The sequence below is a fragment of the Botrytis byssoidea genome (genome assembly GCF_014898295.1).
Source record: "Botrytis byssoidea strain MUCL 94 chromosome Unknown BBYS_006, whole genome shotgun sequence".
NCBI classification, from domain to species: domain Eukaryota; kingdom Fungi; phylum Ascomycota; class Leotiomycetes; order Helotiales; family Sclerotiniaceae; genus Botrytis; species Botrytis byssoidea.
The window spans coordinates 1,911,157-1,930,509 of NW_024065847.1; the positions used below are offsets into that span (position 1 = coordinate 1,911,157).

The 19,353-nt window shown below is 42.2% G+C and overlaps 8 protein-coding genes across 8 annotated transcripts; 3 read left to right on the top strand and 5 right to left on the bottom strand.

The window, feature by feature from the left end:
* Positions 1-1,871: 1,871 nt before the first annotated feature.
* Positions 1,872-2,401, top strand: EAE97_004011 (uncharacterized protein; the record flags this gene model as incomplete). Its single annotated transcript, XM_038874523.1, has 4 exons — positions 1,872-2,046; positions 2,120-2,166; positions 2,215-2,319; positions 2,372-2,401. 4 exons carry the CDS (start codon positions 1,872-1,874, stop codon positions 2,399-2,401), a joined length of 357 nt encoding a protein of 118 aa, XP_038735132.1.
* A 403-nt stretch (positions 2,402-2,804) lies between these two features.
* On the bottom strand, positions 2,805-3,850 carry EAE97_004012 (uncharacterized protein; the record flags this gene model as incomplete). Its single annotated transcript, XM_038874524.1, has 2 exons — positions 2,805-3,661; positions 3,736-3,850. 2 exons carry the CDS (start codon positions 3,848-3,850, stop codon positions 2,805-2,807), a joined length of 972 nt encoding a protein of 323 aa, XP_038735133.1.
* A 350-nt stretch (positions 3,851-4,200) lies between these two features.
* EAE97_004013 (uncharacterized protein) lies at positions 4,201-4,722 on the top strand (the record flags this gene model as incomplete). The annotated part of the gene is made up of 1 exon (XM_038874525.1): positions 4,201-4,722. One exon carries the CDS (start codon positions 4,201-4,203, stop codon positions 4,720-4,722), a length of 522 nt encoding a protein of 173 aa, XP_038735134.1.
* A 383-nt stretch (positions 4,723-5,105) lies between these two features.
* Positions 5,106-7,126, bottom strand: EAE97_004014 (uncharacterized protein; the record flags this gene model as incomplete). The annotated part of the gene is made up of 6 exons (XM_038874526.1): positions 5,106-5,282; positions 5,333-5,935; positions 5,983-6,363; positions 6,416-6,912; positions 6,964-7,029; positions 7,090-7,126. The coding sequence occupies 6 exons, from the start codon at positions 7,124-7,126 to the stop codon at positions 5,106-5,108; spliced, it is 1,761 nt and encodes a 586-aa protein (XP_038735135.1).
* A 220-nt stretch (positions 7,127-7,346) lies between these two features.
* Positions 7,347-8,393, bottom strand: EAE97_004015 (uncharacterized protein). Its single transcript, XM_038874527.1, has 2 exons — positions 8,173-8,393; positions 7,347-8,120 (listed from the first exon to the last, which is right to left on the bottom strand). Exons 1-2 carry the CDS (start codon positions 8,260-8,262, stop codon positions 7,632-7,634), a joined length of 579 nt encoding a protein of 192 aa, XP_038735136.1. The 5' UTR covers positions 8,263-8,393; the 3' UTR covers positions 7,347-7,631.
* Positions 8,394-8,523: 130 nt separating this feature from the next.
* EAE97_004016 (uncharacterized protein) lies at positions 8,524-12,541 on the top strand. Its single transcript, XM_038874528.1, has 4 exons — positions 8,524-8,997; positions 10,128-10,313; positions 10,371-11,176; positions 11,226-12,541. Exons 1-4 carry the CDS (start codon positions 8,881-8,883, stop codon positions 12,283-12,285), a joined length of 2,169 nt encoding a protein of 722 aa, XP_038735137.1. The 5' UTR covers positions 8,524-8,880; the 3' UTR covers positions 12,286-12,541.
* A 564-nt stretch (positions 12,542-13,105) lies between these two features.
* Positions 13,106-15,241, bottom strand: EAE97_004017 (uncharacterized protein; the record flags this gene model as incomplete). The annotated part of the gene is made up of 1 exon (XM_038874529.1): positions 13,106-15,241. The coding sequence occupies one exon, from the start codon at positions 15,239-15,241 to the stop codon at positions 13,106-13,108; it is 2,136 nt and encodes a 711-aa protein (XP_038735138.1).
* Positions 15,242-16,660: 1,419 nt separating this feature from the next.
* Positions 16,661-17,942, bottom strand: EAE97_004018 (uncharacterized protein; the record flags this gene model as incomplete). The annotated part of the gene is made up of 2 exons (XM_038874530.1): positions 16,661-16,908; positions 16,988-17,942. The coding sequence occupies 2 exons, from the start codon at positions 17,940-17,942 to the stop codon at positions 16,661-16,663; spliced, it is 1,203 nt and encodes a 400-aa protein (XP_038735139.1).
* Between the last annotated feature and the right edge of the window lie 1,411 nt (positions 17,943-19,353).

Consider the following 19,353-nt stretch of genomic DNA (forward strand, 5'->3'; position numbering starts at 1 on the left):
TTCTACTAGTCGATTCAAACTACCGAGAGTTGTAACTTAGCTATTTCCAGTAGGTTGAGCAATTCTGAACATTTTCATGTGCGGTGGAGTTGTAGGTGTCATTCTCTTCGTCGGTCTGAAGTGATGTTGGTGCCGCTTCTTGGGGCGCAGTATCTACACTTTGTAGTCAACATTGCTGTGCCTAACATCAATAGATGCTAGTGCTCTACTCGTTAGTATTCAGTTCAGAAGGATAAATATGACAGCAAAGTAATGATTTATACTCATGATTTGTTTCGAAGTGAAAGTTCTGGAATCATTTTCATGGAGCCGACTCGTGAGACTGCCCATATCCTGACTTTGTGACAGTTATCATTTGTCATTATGCTGATCTTGGAGGAAGAAACTCAGTATATCATGTATCCAGTGGTGTAGATAAATTTCTGCTTCGAAATATATGCTGAGATAGCTTAATGATTATGTTGCGATAAACATGCCCGATTCCCCTCAGATAGGCCAGCTTGTCATTCTTTACTATACTTGCCAGCACTCATGGTCCCACAAACACTAGGCTTTAGGGGTCTTATGTATACAATTTTACTTGGGTCTTATGCATACAATGTTACTTGTAGAGATGAACAAACAGTTCTTTAAACTCACTCTCTTCGTAAATAATAACAATGCCATAGATCACAACATCACGTAGTTAAGTGCCAAAGACCGCATCTATGAAAGAGATACATCAACACCCAATTCTTAAAACCCCTAGAAGATAACATAGTTATTCTGGATTTTCTAGATCATTAAGTATAAGCTAGCTTTGAGAAATTCGACAAGATAGCTTAGATTCCCTACTTTCCCTTCCATGAAAGGCCATTCCCAAATTCTAACATAACAAGAAATTGACATGACATCTCTAAATGTAGTTTGGCTGTTGGATTAATGGCTGAACAATAATCGATAAGAGCTCTTTAAGTTCCTGGAATGTGCTGAGCCCTATGCATGCTGAGACCCCCTTTGGTATTTGCAAGTGTTGAATGAAATTCCCAAATCTACTTTGATCACAATAGTTCAAATCCCCTCAAAGCTCGATGGAAATCACCTAATTCTGGATAGTTCCTTAAGCCATGTACCTTTTACTTCCTTTTAACATCCATTATCATATCTCAGAATTCGAAACTCAACACAAGCTGTATTTGTTCCAATCCTCTCGAAACCCGACGAGAATCAATCAAAACACACAAAGTTCTAGACAATTGACCTCTCGAAATCTCTCAACATAAGAAACTGCACTTCGAAACCAACATTTATGAACAAAGTCTGTATAACTCCTGACCTTTATTTATTCGACGAGATGTATACAGGGCCCTGGAAAGTAGCAATATAGTACTATTCGAATCCTTTCAATGCCTAAAAGTGCCTCTCAAAGATTCAACTTCTAGCTCAACACAAAGCACTTCCTAGCAGTATAACACCCGACGAGATGGTTTAAAATTGCACAACCTCTTGATTCAGTACAGTTCTCTTCTAAAAACAGCTTTTGAATTACCATCAAAATCAAGAATCCAACTTTGTAAACTCTTCTAGATATATCAACAAGAGATGAGATACTGCATAGTTCAGGTTCAGATACAACGTAAACTTCAAACCACACATCAGACAATAACCTACTAAAATTCACCCCACACTACCTCTTGTACTAAAATACCGCACTAAAATTCCCAAGCTAATTCCCCCTCGAGGGGTAGTTCGCTTAATAATTAGCATATCAATCAAGATTCCTTCCAACAATTTTCAATTCCAAACAACCACTTCCCACCCATCGACACCCACCCAACCCATCTCAGACAAAGAAATTCTCTTTCAATCCCTTCTTCAACAAATAAATCATCATGGCAAAGACAAAGGTCAAGGTCAAGAAATACAAGACCAGAGCCGCAAAGCGCCGAGCTGAGTGTCGCGCACAGGATCTTCCCCTCCCACCTCCCAGAACCGTCTTCCTACCTCCCGGAATCATGGTTTTGCTCACCACCAAGGAGAAGTGCGTTTATACCGAGAAGTATAAGTGTAAGTTTTTCTTCTTTCCTTACCTACGTAGGTATAAAAGACTGGGAAAGCTAACCTTTGATGATTTGCATAGGGACCATGGCCATGCAACTTTTCAAAGTCGACCGTACATGGGTCAAGGTTCACGAATAGTACGCCAAGTTCCCATTATCTCATTTGGATGACCAGTTGTACAAGAACTGGGGCTCGATTAGAGATAGACTCTCTATCAATCGAGACCAACTTGATGATATGGAGGGAGAGCATGATGATCGTGCTGCTTTGTTGATTAAGGTATGTTTGATTGGTGCCGATACTGAAGAGACCTTGACTAACAGTCAACTAGCTCGTTGCCGATCAGGCAAACGACAATTAAGAAGAAGCCTTTTCGCAACTTGCTGCTTTGGGTATGTACACTTACGAGTAAATTTGGTGGGGAAAGACATCTAACGAGCAGACTAGGATTAGACATGCGACATGCGACAAATGCGGCAAGCGAACGGGTACAAACTCCTATGATGGCACGATTCAATGGATGGATGGGTATTTCTGGGCATGGCCTACTTAGGTACATTATTGTGACTTTGCGGGAGTTCTGGCGCGTGGATACCCAACATGATAGTACAATATAACACAATACATCCTGAAAACAAGCTTTACAAGTGAAGACATGAGATTCTTTATACATACCACGAACTAGTGCTCATGACGCTAAATTCTTTCCTTCACCCTCCAAGACCCGTCCTCTGAATTCTCTGCATTCCGTCTCCGGCAAACTTTTACTTGCCCTCGATCCCATTATCTTCTACAGTACCCTCAATTCCATTAACTTGAGCCGTTACATCCTTCTTCTTATCAGCATGCAACATAGGCATCGTCATTTGATATTTCCCCTGCATATAACACAAACCCCTCCACTCCTTCTTCTTTCCCTTGACTTTTTCCACTTCCTTCCCAAACCCAATTTTCGTCACCTTTCCAAAAACCAACGTATGATCTCCTACATCAATAAATCCACTAGTTTCATGATTCCTCAGAATCTCACAATGAAACGTCTGTCTAATACCTCTCGCGGTTACATCTGCAATGGCGCCAGGAGAATACAGCAACGTGCGATCTTCCGGGAGCATGGGTCCACCGCGAGAAAAATGGCTGGCAAGTTGAGCACCTGATGTGTTGCTTTCTAAAATGTGGATGTGAAACCATCTATCGGGATTATCTTTTGCGGATGATGATGCTAACCCAACGGGGTATAATGCTTTTAGCGCATCGAGTGTTCGAGAAGGACGCTTGATGTTGAATGTGATGATAGGTTCTGGTGAGAGGGTAAGGGTAGTAAAAGAGGATAAAGTCATAGCTGCTGCTGCTATTGAAGGTTCTCCAGACTTCGGATGAAGATTTGGAGTGGTGAGGATTACGACGGAATGCGGTACATGGCGCATTACTTGACGAACATCTAAGGCGAGTTGATTGAGTTTGGGTGACTTGTTGGGGGCTTCTAATGGGGTATCTTTAGGTTTATTTGTTGATTTGACGGCGCTGGTTGAATCTGAAGGATTGGACAAGCTGCTGCTTTTTCTTGATTGCTGATGAATACATTTTGGAAATGCATTGTGTCGAGAAGAATGAGTGTGATCTAGAAGATTCAAACTCAAATATCAGTAAAGTAAATATACAAGAAATTACAAGTAAATAAGAAGAATACTATACATTTCTTAGAATTCTTTTCCAGTGAGCTCCATCTCCAGAATAATTCATGAAAACCTCCCACAACAGAAGTTTGATTTGTATAAAGCAAACTCCGTGAATTCCTAGTGAATATCATCTTTCCCAAATACTACAAAGCTGCAGCCCTCCCTAAACCAATCGACGTAAAATTCAATTCGATTCCGTCGTCAATTGAGTCAAAAATATATTCAGATATGCAAGGCGCTGTGCATCCATACAAGGTTCCACAAGGCTGAAAATTATATTCACAACGTCATTGGTCTAATACGCATACCGTAGAAAAGTTCTCAGAAAACAAATCTAGATGCAAGCCTCGTCAAATGCGACGAGGAACCCGATATTTTGTACGGATCCAATTTAACCTTTCGGCACTCTAATCTAAAGGCGCTTCTTCCTCTGTTCAATACTACCACGCCATATCTTCATTCGTCAAATTACGCCGAAATCATGTCCCTCCCATCCCTCACCCTCCGCCGCACTTCCTCCATTACCTCCAATACCCTCCCCATAAACTCTACCCTCACCCACCAAATTCGACACGCCACCCTCTTAAAACGTCCTATTCGACCATATACTTTTACACAACTCGTTACCCTATCCGACGGCTCAACCTACCTCACTCGATCCACATCTCCAGCGCCCATTTACCGCAGTACAAAAGATACACGAAATCATCCTTTATGGCAGCCCTCTTTAGATTCATTAAGGAATGTTGAGAATGATGAAGCAGGACGTTTGAGTGCATTCAGAGAGAGGTTCGGAAGGGGATGGGATGGAGAGGTCGAGAAGGCAGATGGAGAGGAGAAATTGGCAAAGGATGCAGAGAGTGCAAAGGCTGACGAAGGGGTAGAGAGCAAGAAGGGAGATTCAATGGATAGTTTGATGGATTTGATTAGTGGAGGGGCTCAGAGGGATAGTGCTAGTATGAAGGGAACTGTTAGGACGAAGAGTGGAAAGGAGAAGAAATAAATGAGTGGGTTGGATTGAGGGGTGGAGTGAGGGGTATTATTATAATGACTGGGATGGGGAATATCTTGGTTTGAAGTTGGGGAAATGTTATTCTCCCTCCAGAGCTTCAGAGATTATCATACATATCGAGTAGGATTGTACGATGACTGAGAGAACATCCCTCATCTTGCCATGTATACATGTACAAATACATTGTCAAGGAGGTGAAAAGAAATGCATAGAGATCAGGATTGGGCGTTCAGAATTGAAATATTATTCTATGTACAAAAATACTACAACCAGCATACCACAATCACCTCATGATTTAATAATTGTGACATTCTCTTCATCTTTTTTTCCCCACCCAATTACTTTTCAAAAACGTGATATCATTGTGTCATTCATTAATCTTCTTCTTCAGCGGTTGCTACAGCTGCAGCTTGTGAGTCTGTAGCAGTTTCACCTGAGATTCCAGTTTCTGAAGAAGGACGTGCCGCTGGTTCCACAGGTGGCTTATAAAATAATTGTTCATCTTCTTCAGCATCAAGTTGCATAAGGAACGTTTCCCAAAGTTCGATAAGCTTAGGAATATTAGCATGATGTCTCTGATCTAATAAATGTAATAACTTACCTCCTTTTGAGCTTCCACAGCACTTTCTAAGAATGTCTCCACGGCACTCTTAAAATCCTCAACCTTTTCACGTTCAAATCTATCAAGTTCGGATTTCATGAGACGTCCCATATCCTCAAACAATAATCTTGCTTGATGAACTTTACGTTCAGAATCGGCAACTTCTCCTTGCATTTGATTCAAACGATCTTGTTGTGATTTCCCTTGGCGTAATAATTTCTCTTGGGTAGTCTTACGCTTTTGTAAGTCACCCTCTGCTGCATGCCATGAGTGCCATGCTTTTTGACGTGAACCGAATGCTTGTTTGATACTCCCAATCAAACGAACATATTCATCAATGGTGATACCCAAAGTCAATACATCTTGTTGTGCTTGTCGATCATAAAGTTCCCTAATTCTGATTTGTAAATCCGCAAGACTTTCAAGGGGTCCGGATAATGATGTAGAGAGCTCAACGGCTGAGAGTGCTCGAAGAGAACCAGAGAAATCACCTGCAGCTTCAGCAAGACCTTTACGTTGGGTAACCACAACATCCATAGCTTTCAACAAAGCTTTAAGCTGATTCTCCAAAGCATCCAAATAAATGCGTCGCTCGTGGAACCACTAACCATGTCAGCAACTTCAAACTCCTAGAAAAATAATAAACTTACATCATCATGTTCAACGAATTTTCCTCCTCCACCAACAGAAATACCAAGTCCACTGAACATGCCTTTGCTCTCACCAAGTCCAGGTTCTTTTCGTTCTTTATGTTTGACATCAACATTGAAAGCCTCACTTTCTAAGAACAATTTCAAATCCCCATCATGTTGAAGCGTTGGATGAGCAGCTGTTTTATTAAGCATTCTTTCCAATGCAGCACGCCTAGATTCAACAAAATTTGTATCAAATCTTCCTACAGCCTGTTTCTCAGGAGGTGGAGGTACAACAACACCAGGGTTGTTTGCATGTAAAGAGTTGTAAAGCCATAAAAAGTCCCTATATCTTCGAGTGACAGTAAATTCCGGTTGACGATATGCTTTAGAGGATGTCTAATTTATGTTTAGTTTATACCGATACTTCCTTGGAGTTGAAATACCCTACCTTTGTTTCAACAGAGTACACAATATGAGAACTGGTCAAATCTCCAACTTTGTGTGGATCCCCGACTGTAATATTGAAAGTAGGTTTGGCAGCTTGTTCGATGCTCACACTAGGTGTTGACTCTCTTCGAACCGAACCTATTTGAGATGGTTGAACAGGAGGTGGTATGCGAGGTCCAGTACTGGATTCAACATCCTCATTCAAATCCACTGAATCCAACAGACTTCGACTTATAGTAGAGCTTTGCGCTGAAGCTAATGGTTGTCGCAGATTATGGGTAACAGTTTGTTCTTTCTGAGGTGGCGCAGGAGGCTCGTCGGCTTTCGATGTTGGCGCATTGTCACCCAATGGTCCTAGTGGCCCCAAAGAATCATCTAAAGCTTGAAGTCGAACCGGTTGTGCTCCAGCGCGCCGAGGGGTTCGTATTGTACGTCCTGCATGTGTTTTGCCTTGTGAAGCTGGCGGGGCAAGAGTTTGCGATGCGGATTCGGGGTTTTCTTTATAACAAAGTTAAATTCGAATCCTACTTCAATACGATGATGACTGACCTCCTTCTGTAGCGGATTGTTCGGGTTTGGGTAAGCTTGGTGTCGATTGAGCTTGAGAAGGGACATCTAATATAGTTGTCAATACTGATCACTCTCGGAATTGTAGTTTCGGTCGGCAGAACATACCGCCCCAAGGTGAGTCTCCCCCTTCTTCCAAATCCATGACGAAATATTAAGGGTACTTGAAAACGTTGAGTTGATACTTGTATGAATTCAAGATGGATATCTAATCGGCGCGCGGCACAGACAACAGTCGGAATGTACCGTGGTATGTTACAGGGATTAAAGCTATTCAAGACAGCAACCAATATAATTGAATGTAGGATATTCGCAATCTTTCTTCAACAAATCCTGAGTAAAAGTGTTGGTATAGTATGTACACGGTGCATCAAAGGTGTGATAATAGGTATCTTGCGATCAAGGTAAAGGGTAGGAATTTGGCTGATCGGGTAAATGTCGGTTATTTATTTCCCTTTACGCAGCTTACTGCTGTCACCATATTTGAAGCAAGAGCATGAATGCATCATTGCAGATAGGTAAGAAACACACAGCTTTAAAGATTCAAAATTTGAATGGCAAAAGGATCAATTCCGGTATGGATGTATCAAAGTGTCCTATAGAATATCCAACTGTATAGATTATGATTTCAACTCCACATCTACCATTCTTTATTTCTCAACCTCATCCCTCGTTTGAGTTAACGGACGTGAATTGTAATTGCCCTTATCCAAATCCTCAAGAAACTTTCTACTCTTTGCCCACAATTCTGCCTCCATATCTCTACCAACTCTTCCACTTCGACTATTCAAGAAACCAATATCGAGATTTCCCATTCCTCTTTCCACAACGATATCGTCTGTTGGCATATTGCCTGCCATATTTCCTGGAACTGCTGGTCGTCTTTCCACAACTTCAGGTCCTGATTTGCCCTTATTCTTCGACTTCACCTTTTCTGCGGGTATAATGTCTGCTTCTTCCAATCCCAATATTTGTCTTCGTAACCTTACATCGACGGACTGTAAAGTTTTTAGATAAGAGTTCGAGGCATCTTGGAAAGCTTGACGTTTTTCTTGTGGTGATTGTGATTCTCCAGGTTCTTGTGTTGCGGTAAGGATCTTAAGGGTTTGTCCAGCAGTCTGAACCAGTTGTAAAATACTCTACGGACGGTTAGAGAGTGTTATAGAATGAGTCAAAAGGTATAGCTTTCACCTTGTCTATTTCATTGAGTTGGTGAATGCGCTCCGCTTTTGTAAATGGTCGGAATGCTGAGGTTTGATTTTCTTCCGGTGAGGAGGACATGATGATTGAAAGTCGGAAGTCGAAACCTTTAAATGATTTTTTTCTTATTCTGGTATGTACTTTGAGGTTGTAAGAGTTTGTAGTTCGAATTATGTACTTTGAGGATGATTATGTAGATTGATTGATCTCCGGAACCTTAACCTTAGAACCTTGGAGATGCTTTGTCTGGGGTTACAGCCTTAATAATGCGGCTCTGCGGATCGGCTGCATTAGTGTCAAAACTTCACTCCAATTGTTCAATGAAGCTTGACCTTCAGTAACCTCCCACTATCTACCAGGCAATCAGCCTTGAACAATAAAAATCCTTTTAATTATTTCTCTTTAATAATCGCCTCAAAATTTTCCATAAATCGTGATCAACTATACGCAGCTTCCTAAACATAAAGTCGAGGATTTTGAGTTGGATTTTTCGTCGGTTTTGGGGAGATGCTAAGTGTTTGGCAGTACTGGCGGTATCACGGTATCACCTAGGTGATAGATTATAAAAGGAAGAAATACTCACCAGTGCGGAAAGTCTGGATAGGTAGGTAGCCGAGTAAAAGGTACATACAGTACTAGGTACTAGGTAGCTCCAATCACACGCAGAAGGACTCTCATTCTCTCATTCTCTCAATAAGCATGTCTACCTCAGGACAACCAAACGGACCGCCAAGTGCTGGAATAAATACACAACAAAATCCCCAAGGTCCTCCCCAATCAGGCTCACTCATGTCTCAACAAAATTTAAATCAGATTGTAAGTTCTCCCTTCTTTCTATATGAATTCAATGGATTTCAGCAGCGTTGCATCAATATCATCAAGACCCAATGCCATCAATATCATCAATATCATCAATACAATCAAGTCTTTGTCCCAAAAATCTATCCAATCCCTTGCCAATAGAACAACTATGCTCTCTCAAGATACTGCTAGTGCAGAAGCAGGTGGCCATAGTACAGTTTGTCAATGTACAGAGTAGAAAACAGTATGAAGGAATTGTCACGTGGTCAGGCTGAATACCATGAACCACCTCCTGAAACAACAATTTGCTTAATTGTGTTTTGTTACTTCAGGAGATAAATTGATTGAAACTTCAACAATTTTTAACGATTCTCTGTACTATATGCATTGGCATCGTACAGTAGTTTTCAAAACATGGTTTTTGTGCCTTCCATTGTTGGCCTTCCTATTGACAAACATATTTGCTTGGGAGAAATCTGGAGAACAAATACATGTTCACTGTTAAAGTTCTCTCAATCCAATACATTGCTTGTTTGTTCAAGGCCCGATACCTGTTTCGACTTAGCGTTCTTCTTCCCCTGCTTCCCCTCCTCTCATCTCCATCTCGAAAACAGCAAGCTTTCTAATCAAAATCTTATTAATTCACTTCCACAAAATCAATCCCACATTACAACTTCCTGCAATACTCATTGCTCTTCTGGCAAAGATTATTCACACAAACTTGTTACATAGCCCTGTCACAAGTCTTGCAACAATTTCTTGTCATCATGTCTGGACCACCTGGGCAAATCCCACCACGTCCTTCCCTTTCACGTCCTTCCCTTTCACGTCCTTCCCTCTCACGTCCTTCCACTTCAAACTCATTACCAACAGGTACTCCACGTCCTGGAATCATTCAGACCCAAGCTGCAGTGCCTTCTAATTCTTCAAATAATGGTATTCCAAGACCTGGTGTTCCTCGTCCCCCAGTTCCACCATACCCTGGTGTTAAACCTCCATCACACTTCTCACATTCTCCAAATCCCCCGCGCCCTTATAGCTCTCTTTTTTCTCGTTTTTCTTCAATTTCTTCACCTCATGCTCCTGCCGCCCAAAATCCCTCTTATCATACGGAAGAGGCTGCTAATTTGCTTCGTCATAAAAAGGTTATCGAGTACCTCGTCAAAAAAGGTTACAATCGAACTGAGCAGATGCTACGATCTGAATCTTCCAACCTCGATAGAGATGGAAAGCCTATTCAAGAACGTGCCGAGGACCTTGGTACAGCAAAATATGCAAAAGGTTTCCGATTATTAAGTAATTGGATCGAATCTAACTTGGATATTTACAAGGTAAGCAAGAATTCTTTCAACGTGGAGATTCAAGATGTCTAATATCTCTCGCAACAGTTTGAGTTACGCAGACTCCTTTGGCCTATTTTTGTTTATTCATTCATTGAGCTCATCACAAATAATTATGCAACTGATGGAAAAGCCTTTTTGAATGAATTCAAAGATCAATTTCAACAAGTCCACGCTGATGAACTCACTACATTCGATACAATCAGTTTGCCACAACAAATCAACGATAATACAATCACTAAGCTTTATCTATCCTCAAAATATCGAATCCCTCTCAACACCCATGTTTACTTCAACCTCATAACTCATCTCGAATCGAACAGTAAACAAGGAGGATCTGTTATCATTTATTTGCTACAGACATACTGCGAAATTCGTGAAACAAAGCGAGGACCTATTGATCAATTCAGTTTCGAAGCTATCATCAATCAAGCACATGGTGTTGAACCGGAAGAGTCTGACCTTCAAGAAGGCATTCCTGGAGCTTTTACCGGAGTTACAAACAAAGATATCCAAGATAATAATGCCAAATTACTTTTGGGACCGATGGCAATGGAAGAAGAATTGGCTGCAGATGTTCGCGCAGATCTTGATGAGGAAGATAGTAAGAACCCACCTGAGCTTGGCAAACCATCCTTGGTAGAATTGTTTGATCAAAGTATCAAGCGTGAGGAAGGTGTTGAAGGACCTGGCCGCAATGACATCCCATACCCTCCTTCTCGTGCTCGGGATGTCACCATGGAGGTTCAAAAGGTCAAAGAACATCGAGACAGATTCAAGATCGAAAGCCGTAATGGTGGTGTTGGTCCTGCAGTCTCTATTTGCATGTTTACTTTCCACAATACTCTTGATACGTAAGTTATTTGACAACAGCCTTCTGCCAGAATGCTAACTTGTGGTTAGAATCAATTGTATCGAATTTTCCGATGATAATAACTTGGTTGCTGTTGGAACGGAAGAATCTTACATTCGTGTTTGGCATTTGCATGGCGAACCATTGCCTAGCGAAACCAAATCAGGTCCAAATGATCCGCCACCATCGAACTCTCGTCGTTTGATCGGTCATTCCGCACCTGTTTATGCTGTATCATTCTCTCCTTCAATTCGTGGTGCAGATGAGAGTGACACAGCTACTGCTCCCAAATTACTTCTCTCATCTTCCTCGGATCGAACAATTCGTCTTTGGTCTCTTGAAGCATGGGCCTGCCTTGTCGTATACAAAGGTCATGAAGGTCCAGTATGGAATGTAAAGTGGGGACCATTTGGTCATTACTTTTTGACTTGCGGTCATGATCGATCTGTTCGTATTTGGGGACAAGATCATATTTCATACCTTCGAATGTTCATTGGTCATGATTCCAACGTCAATCAAATCGCTTGGCATCCAAATGGAGCATATGTTTTTTCAGCAAGTGATCAAGCTGATAAGACTGTTCGCATGTGGTCTTTTACAACTGGTGATTGCGTTCGTGTCTTCACTGGTCATACCGACACCATTAGTGCTCTTCAATGCGCTCCTAATGGAAAGATTCTAGCATCTGCAGATTGTGGTGGTAGTATTATTCTTTGGGATCTTGCAAAGGGAACACAAATCAAACGTTGCAGAGGTCATGGAAAGGGTGGAATTTGGTCTCTATCATTCAGTGTTGAATCTACAGTTTTGTGTTCGGGTGGAGCTGATGGTACTGTTCGTCTATGGGATATCGAAGTTCCTTCTGATCCATACAAGAACACTGATGGTGAAATCATCGGTACTGGTGGACAAGCTGATGCAACTCGTGTTACTGGTGCCATTACTGGTGCTCAAGCTAATCCTACCACCGGTTCTTCCAAGAAGAAGGGTAAGGAAACAATGATTACTCCAGATCAAATTGTTGCGTTCCCTACCAAGAGATCACCAGTTTACAAAGTCATGTTTACAAGAATGAATTTGGTTATGGCTGGAGGATGTTATTTGCCTTGAGGGATATTGGGGAGATGGTTATTCGTAGAGGCGGAGATCATTTTGGTTGCGAGATGCATGGTTTACGATAAAATTTTCTATCAAATTGTAATTGAGATTTCAATCGAGAATTTCTATGGATGGGATGGAATGGAGTGGAGTGGGAGTGGGAGTGGCTTGATACAGAAAATGCGTATGATACCAGGATTTGTGGTAATAGTCAATAGTTAGACTTCTAAATCGTTGAGTTTTCCTCGAAATTCTATGCACATATTTTGATTTGTGATTTGCTTGCTTGTATGTGTTCAGATTTATGACTTCGGACTTCATGGCTAGAGGTTCAAGGAGTTGGTGGTAGTATTTTTTTCGGTTTCATTTTACCTTTCACTATGGATCATGCCATATATTACGGTCTCATACAATTTTTACGATGTACGCTGAGTCGATCAAAGGCATAGAATTCTGAGTCGGGACGAAGTATCCTTAATGTCACAGCGTAGTATTATGCATGCCACTAAAACAATATGAAGGCACTGTCAGATTGTCCACGTTAGTGAGTAGTTCAATAAAGATAAACACCAATCTTGGTTATGAAACATTGAGCATGGTTAAATAGTTATGTATGCTTTGATTAAAATTTTAACTAATGACTATTTTCTTCTCCTTCTCCTCTCCTCGCGTCACACCACACTCCCCAGAAATGAAGTTCACATCTCGTGATTTTTATAATTTCCTAACTAACCGCCTAGCAATCTAGAAGTCTAAGAGTTCAACATCCCACTTGATCCCTCTTCCCTTTTCTCAACCTCTCCCCCTATCTCAACACCACCACCCATATCCTCTACTCCCCCATCTCCTTCTCCATCTCCGCAAACAACTCATCAATCTCCTCGACCCCCACATTCGAAAAATCCCAATCCTTTTCTTCCGCTGTCAAAGGTGGGTCCATGCACATTCCTTTCCAGGAGGTCTGGGACGGGCTTGGGTTGGCTTCTGCGGATGTATATACGTTCATATGCCCATCGATTCCCATTCCCATATCCATATTTGCATCCACGCCCAGATGCAAATCCCTATTCATATCCACATCCATTGCCATATCCAGGTACGTATCTTCGGATAAGAGAGCCCCATCTCCAGGAAGTTGGTTTCCCAATCCCGCTTCTGAAACTGATAGCATCAGATCTCCTCGATACGGAGAAGTCAGATCGGCTGTGAAATCGGGTGTCGAACTCATGATATCCGAAGTTGTTGGACTATACATTGGAATAGATTGTGGAGTTGCATCCGCATTCGCATCAGCGTCTACAACTTCATTTCCAGCGAGTAGATTTTCCAATCCGAAGGCTGGTACTGCTTCGAATTCTGGCATCCATGGCATCAAATCCAGATCCCCTAGATTTGGAGAAGCTGGGGCAACATTGATATCAGGTATCATCTCCATCATATCTGGAGTTGCATCTACCTCTGAATCTCCCAATCCCGGATCCAATTCTTGTGCCGGTTCTGGTTCAGTTTCTGACACCCATGGCATCAGATCGAGATCTCCGAAATGTGGCGAAGCCGGGGCAGAATTGATATCGGATATCGAATTCATGTCTGAACTATGCATTGAAGAAGATTGTGGAGTTGTGTTGGCATCCACGTCGATATCTTCGTCAGAATTTGCATCGATGTCCACATCCTCATACACATCCTCATTAACAGCCACATCTTCAGCTTCATCACCATACTCATCAACATCCTTGTCAACATCCTCGTCGACATCCACATCAACATCCTCATCAAAATCCTCATCAAAATCCTCATCAACATCCACATCTCCAGCTTCATCATCATCCTCATCAATGTCCTGATCAATATCATCCTCAGCATCTGAATCTGAATCTGAATCTGGATACGAATCTCTAACTTCATTCGCATCAAAGTCACTATCAAACTCATCATCTGAATCTGTAAGTTCATCCGCATCAAAATCATCATCATCCGAATCCGAATCCGAAATCTCGATAACAACTCTCTTAGCAGTGACCGGAGCCGAAATTCCTGCACTTTTCTTCGCAGTCGCAGTCTTGGGTCCTCTCTTTCCATTTACCCCTAAGTTCCGGGTCAAGTTTCCTTTTGGAGTTGGTTTAATGTTCTTCGGGCTAGGTTTGGCTTGTCTATTCCCTCTAACCGAGTTTGTCTGTAACCCCTGCTTTAGAACTGGAGTTGGATTTGTCGTAGACTCAGCATCTTTCTTCGACTTCGTGGTCTTAGAGCGTTTCTTTCTACGTGGATTCTGATGCCAGATTACCACTGGTTTTGGATATGTCGGTTTCAGGGTTGGTTCGGGGGTCTCCGGGCTAGGTTGCGTAGTTCTTCTAGCTGGGATTGACACTGTCTGCGTCTTTAGAGTTGGGGCTAAGGTTGGAATTGGAGATGCAACGGAATTCGTCGCAGACTTTGCATCTTTCTTCAAACTCGTGGTCTTGGAGCGTCTCTTCTTGTGTGGGTTTATATGCCAAATTACCACTGGTTTTGGATATATTGGTTTGGGTGTTGGCTTGGGGGTCTTCATGCCGGCATTGGGCTTTGCCTTTTCTCCAACTGTGGCTGACACTGTCTTCGTCTTCAGAGTTGGGGTTGGATTCGGAATTGCTGCAGACTCCGCATCTTTCTTTACACTCGTGGTTGTAGAACTTCTCTTCCTATGTGGCCTATGATGCCAGATGATCTTTTGTTTTGGGTATACTGGCTTTGGAGTTGGAGTAGACTCTGCATCGTTTCTCGAATCTGGGACCCCTGAGCTCGTAGATGCATTAGTCTTTGCATTGGAATTTAAATCCGATTCTGTGTTGTCCAGGCTAGCTTTAGGTCTGGGATTTCTTCCAACCGGGGTCGCCATCATCTTCGACTTCTGCTCCGTCTTCAACTTCTGCTTCTGCTTCTGCTGCACACTCTGCGCGGACTTCAAGGCTGCTTTTGTCTTTGGCATTGTGAAGTAGGTATTTACTCGTTAACGAACTTTCCGGTTTGTGGTTTATGATTTGTGGTTGGTGGTTCGTCGTTTTTGGTTTGTGGTTCGTGATTTCCGATGTGTAGTTTGAGTATCCGAATGAATGTCGAACAGATGGGAGAGAGAGTTTATCGATGGGATCTAAAGAGTTTATATACATGCAGCATAGAGGGCGATATACATGTCTATCATACGGTGATAGTTCATACTGCTGTGTTTCTCACTGAATTTGTAAGTCTAATTCGCCGTGAACATCATAATCATAATCACCGTACATGACTACCTTCACGCTCTTACTGGCACTCACAGCCGCCAGCCAGCTCATAGCCATACCTTTCTCATAATGCCCGTACGACATATATATATACATATACATATACATCCCCTTTCCATTTCCAAACTACCCATCCCTCCAGCACCGTACCATCATACAACACAGCATACAACACAGCACAGGATCTCAACCGTACCCTCGCCGTCTACTGCGCGAACCCAAAACTCCAAACTTCCGCAGAAACCCAGCAATCGAATAAAACAGCCGTATCGTATCAATACCCGAATCAAGAAATTGCATAAGCGTGCACCGCCGAATCAATTCAATAAAAACACTACCTGTACTGCGAAATATTCACATCCCTCCTACACATACCACCCCACCCCGCTTCATCCTCGCACTTCATCCATACGGGCTTTACGCCTGCGTTGAACTGATACACATCCTCTCTTTCCCTACCTCTCTGTCCGTACTTCTCTCGAATCGCGCTTCAATTCACAATAATCCACTAGATTTGACTCCTTGAAGAGCCAATATTCATTCGTAGGAGCTACGGAAAGGGAATTCTTGATGCGTTGTGCTGGTCCTTTTAACGCTGTATTGGTACAAGTTAGACGTGTAAATATACTGAAGGTAGTGTGGTATAGCTGTGATTATCCTCGTTTTCATAGCGAAGACATCTAGCAGAGATGATATCAAGAAAACCCTGGTGCGAGACGCAAACTCAAGATGAATTTTTGCACTCCAGAAGCTATGGCTTAATCTTAAAGTCAATTCTAGAAGATGTCACTCACGCACCTTAAGTAATTCATAAATCTCAAAACCATACAAGGTGATTAATCTCAATTTGAATCAATAGAAGTATACTATCTACCATCAGAAGAAACATTCCACTCATCTCATTCACACACAAACATATCTTCGAAAGCTGTGTCCTGACAATTAGAGCTCCCCATGCCACAAATATATAGGATCAAGCTACCCTTATCTCTCTCCAGTCCACCAAGTTGTCCCAAGATATCAACCACAATTAATGAATCATAAATTTCTCCACCAAAACTAGCAGCAATTAAACCCATAGTATCCCTCTCATATACTTTGACCTAGCTCATCGTTCAATTAAATTAAACTCTGGAGTAATATCCACCATAATTTCCATTTCCACTTCCGCTTCCTCCTGTTGGAGTTCCAGATCCACTGCTTCCTCCACTTCCACTTCCATCACCTGGAAGTCCAACGCTAATGGTAGCACCTGGTGCACTTGAGCTTGCAGCACCATTGGCACTAGATCCACTTGGTACAGAACCAGATCCAGTAGGAGCTGCAGGGATACCACCACCTTGACAGACGGCTGTAAGAGAGGTTTGAAGACCTATCGTGATATGTTAGACCATTTTCTCAACAATAAATTCATGGCAATGAGTGGGAAAAAAAGATGGGGTATAACTTACTGGTAACGATAGAAGTAGCAACAATTGTTGTGGTTCCAGTACTTTGACTTGTCTTCAACACTGTAGTTGGAATAGTAACCGTCGAGTAAATGACTTGCACATAATTTGTGGAAATCGTTTCAACGACGGGAACAGTGAAGTGCGAGATGGTAGTTGTTGTCTGAGGAATAGTAGAAGCAATTATAAGTGAATACGTCGACATATCTTTAGCCGGGCAATCGCTCGATGCAGGATCAGATGTAACAGTTGGTCCGCCAGGTTGGGTTATAGAGATAGTAGCGCCAGGAACTGAAGCAGTGACTGCATCTGAAGTTCCAACACCAACTGAAATACCACCGGTTGGAATAGGTATCGAAACAGATATGCCAGGTCCGCTTCCACTGCTTACACTAGCGCCACCACCATTATATCCCACACTCGATCCTGAGCCACCACCAACAGCTGGAAGAGTAGCAGATATGATAGGAATAGTAGCAGAAGCCGATACACCACCACCAATCGAAACACCACCACCACCGATAGGAATTGTAGCAGAAACAACCGGACCTCCTCCACCTACAGGCAAAGTAGTCGAAACCTGCGGAACAGGTGTAGGATAATAATGACTCGTCGGCAAGATTGGGACACTTGGAGCAGGCAAAGCTGGGATACTTGCAACTGGAGCGGTTCCTCCACCACCAAGACCACCAAGGCCACCAAGACCACCTAAAAGACCACCTAAAAGACCACCTAGTCCAAGTGGATCACTACTACCAGTACTTCCGCTAGTACTGCCGCCAGCAGCAGGAACCGATGGGACGGCCGGGGCAGGAAGAGAAGGGACAGAGACGGAAGGTGGAGAGTAGTAGGGTGAGTGATTATCATTTGCGACATCTGGGATAGGTGCAGGTGTAGGTGCAGGTGCTCCGTAGATAGTTGGGAGGAGAGAGATTGTTAGAATGAGTTTGTGGTACATTGTTGCGGTTGGATATGTGCGAGATGGTTGGTTGTAGGTGTGAGAGGCGAGAGTGATCACTTGACAAAGTAGATTGGAATGAATTGAGTTAAACTGAATTGGATTGAGAGTATGTGATAGATTGAAATTCAAGTGATTTGTAACAGCGAATGGATTGCGTTGCAAGGTATTGTACTTTAAACGAGACTCGTAGCAAAAAGAAGTAAAAGCTCAGTGTGTATGTGATGAAGAGAGAAACAAAATCGAAGCTCTCAAATCAGGGAATTCCGTACTTTTATACCCTCTCCTCATTTTGTTAACTTTCCTTTTGCCATCCATCAAGGTACATCTTGTTTACTCAGATCGTGCAACTTCATCCCTCGGACCTTCCTTGACTACACATCATACCTACCTAGCAAAGAATCCTGCCACACTATTGACTTCCATTTGCGCAAGATTCAACTAACCGTGCCGTTCCGAAAGTCAATTGACGGATATCTTTTTCGATTTCCTCCCTGCGATTCGATAATATACAATGTAGTTAGGAACTACACTCATCGTGCTATACTATCCCATCTTCGATTTCCGGGATGACGAACTCCCATGACCATAATGTATCCCCATCTCCCAATTCTGGCTGCGATAAACGAGATCCATATTACCAAACTGCTGTTACCCATCCACAAAATAATCCCCTAATGCTTCCTATTCGTCGATTTTATAGATCCCATACATTTTTACCATCGCTGTGCTCTTCCCAACTGTGAGTTACAACAGCAAATCGATTACCTGATCCCTCCTACTCGTTCATATTAATCATCTCGTCCTTTCCCAATCTAAAATTGCGCCCTCTTCAGCTCTCCGAGACAGAGTTACAAGCCAGTCTATTGGAAACAAAGATCATGATGTCTATCGAAGCTCACCACATCGATCATACCCATCATAGTAATAGCCAATCCACTGAAAATAGCAGAGAATGGGCATGTTTTCGGTTCTACAAATCAAACACAGTCCCAGTAATTCTAGATGTCATGTTGTGCATATGTAACCCCTTGTGCAACTTTAAGACGCCATATCCGGTCTGAGTTGGTCCGCGTCCAAATACAAAAAGGATCTTTTCAGTACACTTGTACGTGATAGGGCGAAAATTCAGAATCATTAGTACATGATCGTAAGTAGAATAATATATCGTCACACGAATATGCCCAAGGAGAGATTTCATCGTCACTCAAAATTATATCAATTAAACACACAAAAACACACAAAAGTACAGTAAATATTTTGTATTCTGCTATCTCTTTTCTTTCGTCTTAACGCGCAATGTTTATCACAAAGTACATTTTTTAAGATTATACCTCATGTATCTATTAAGACCATGTGGAATGAAAAAAAAATAAGCATCAAAGAGAAATAGTAATCAGGCTCAATGCAT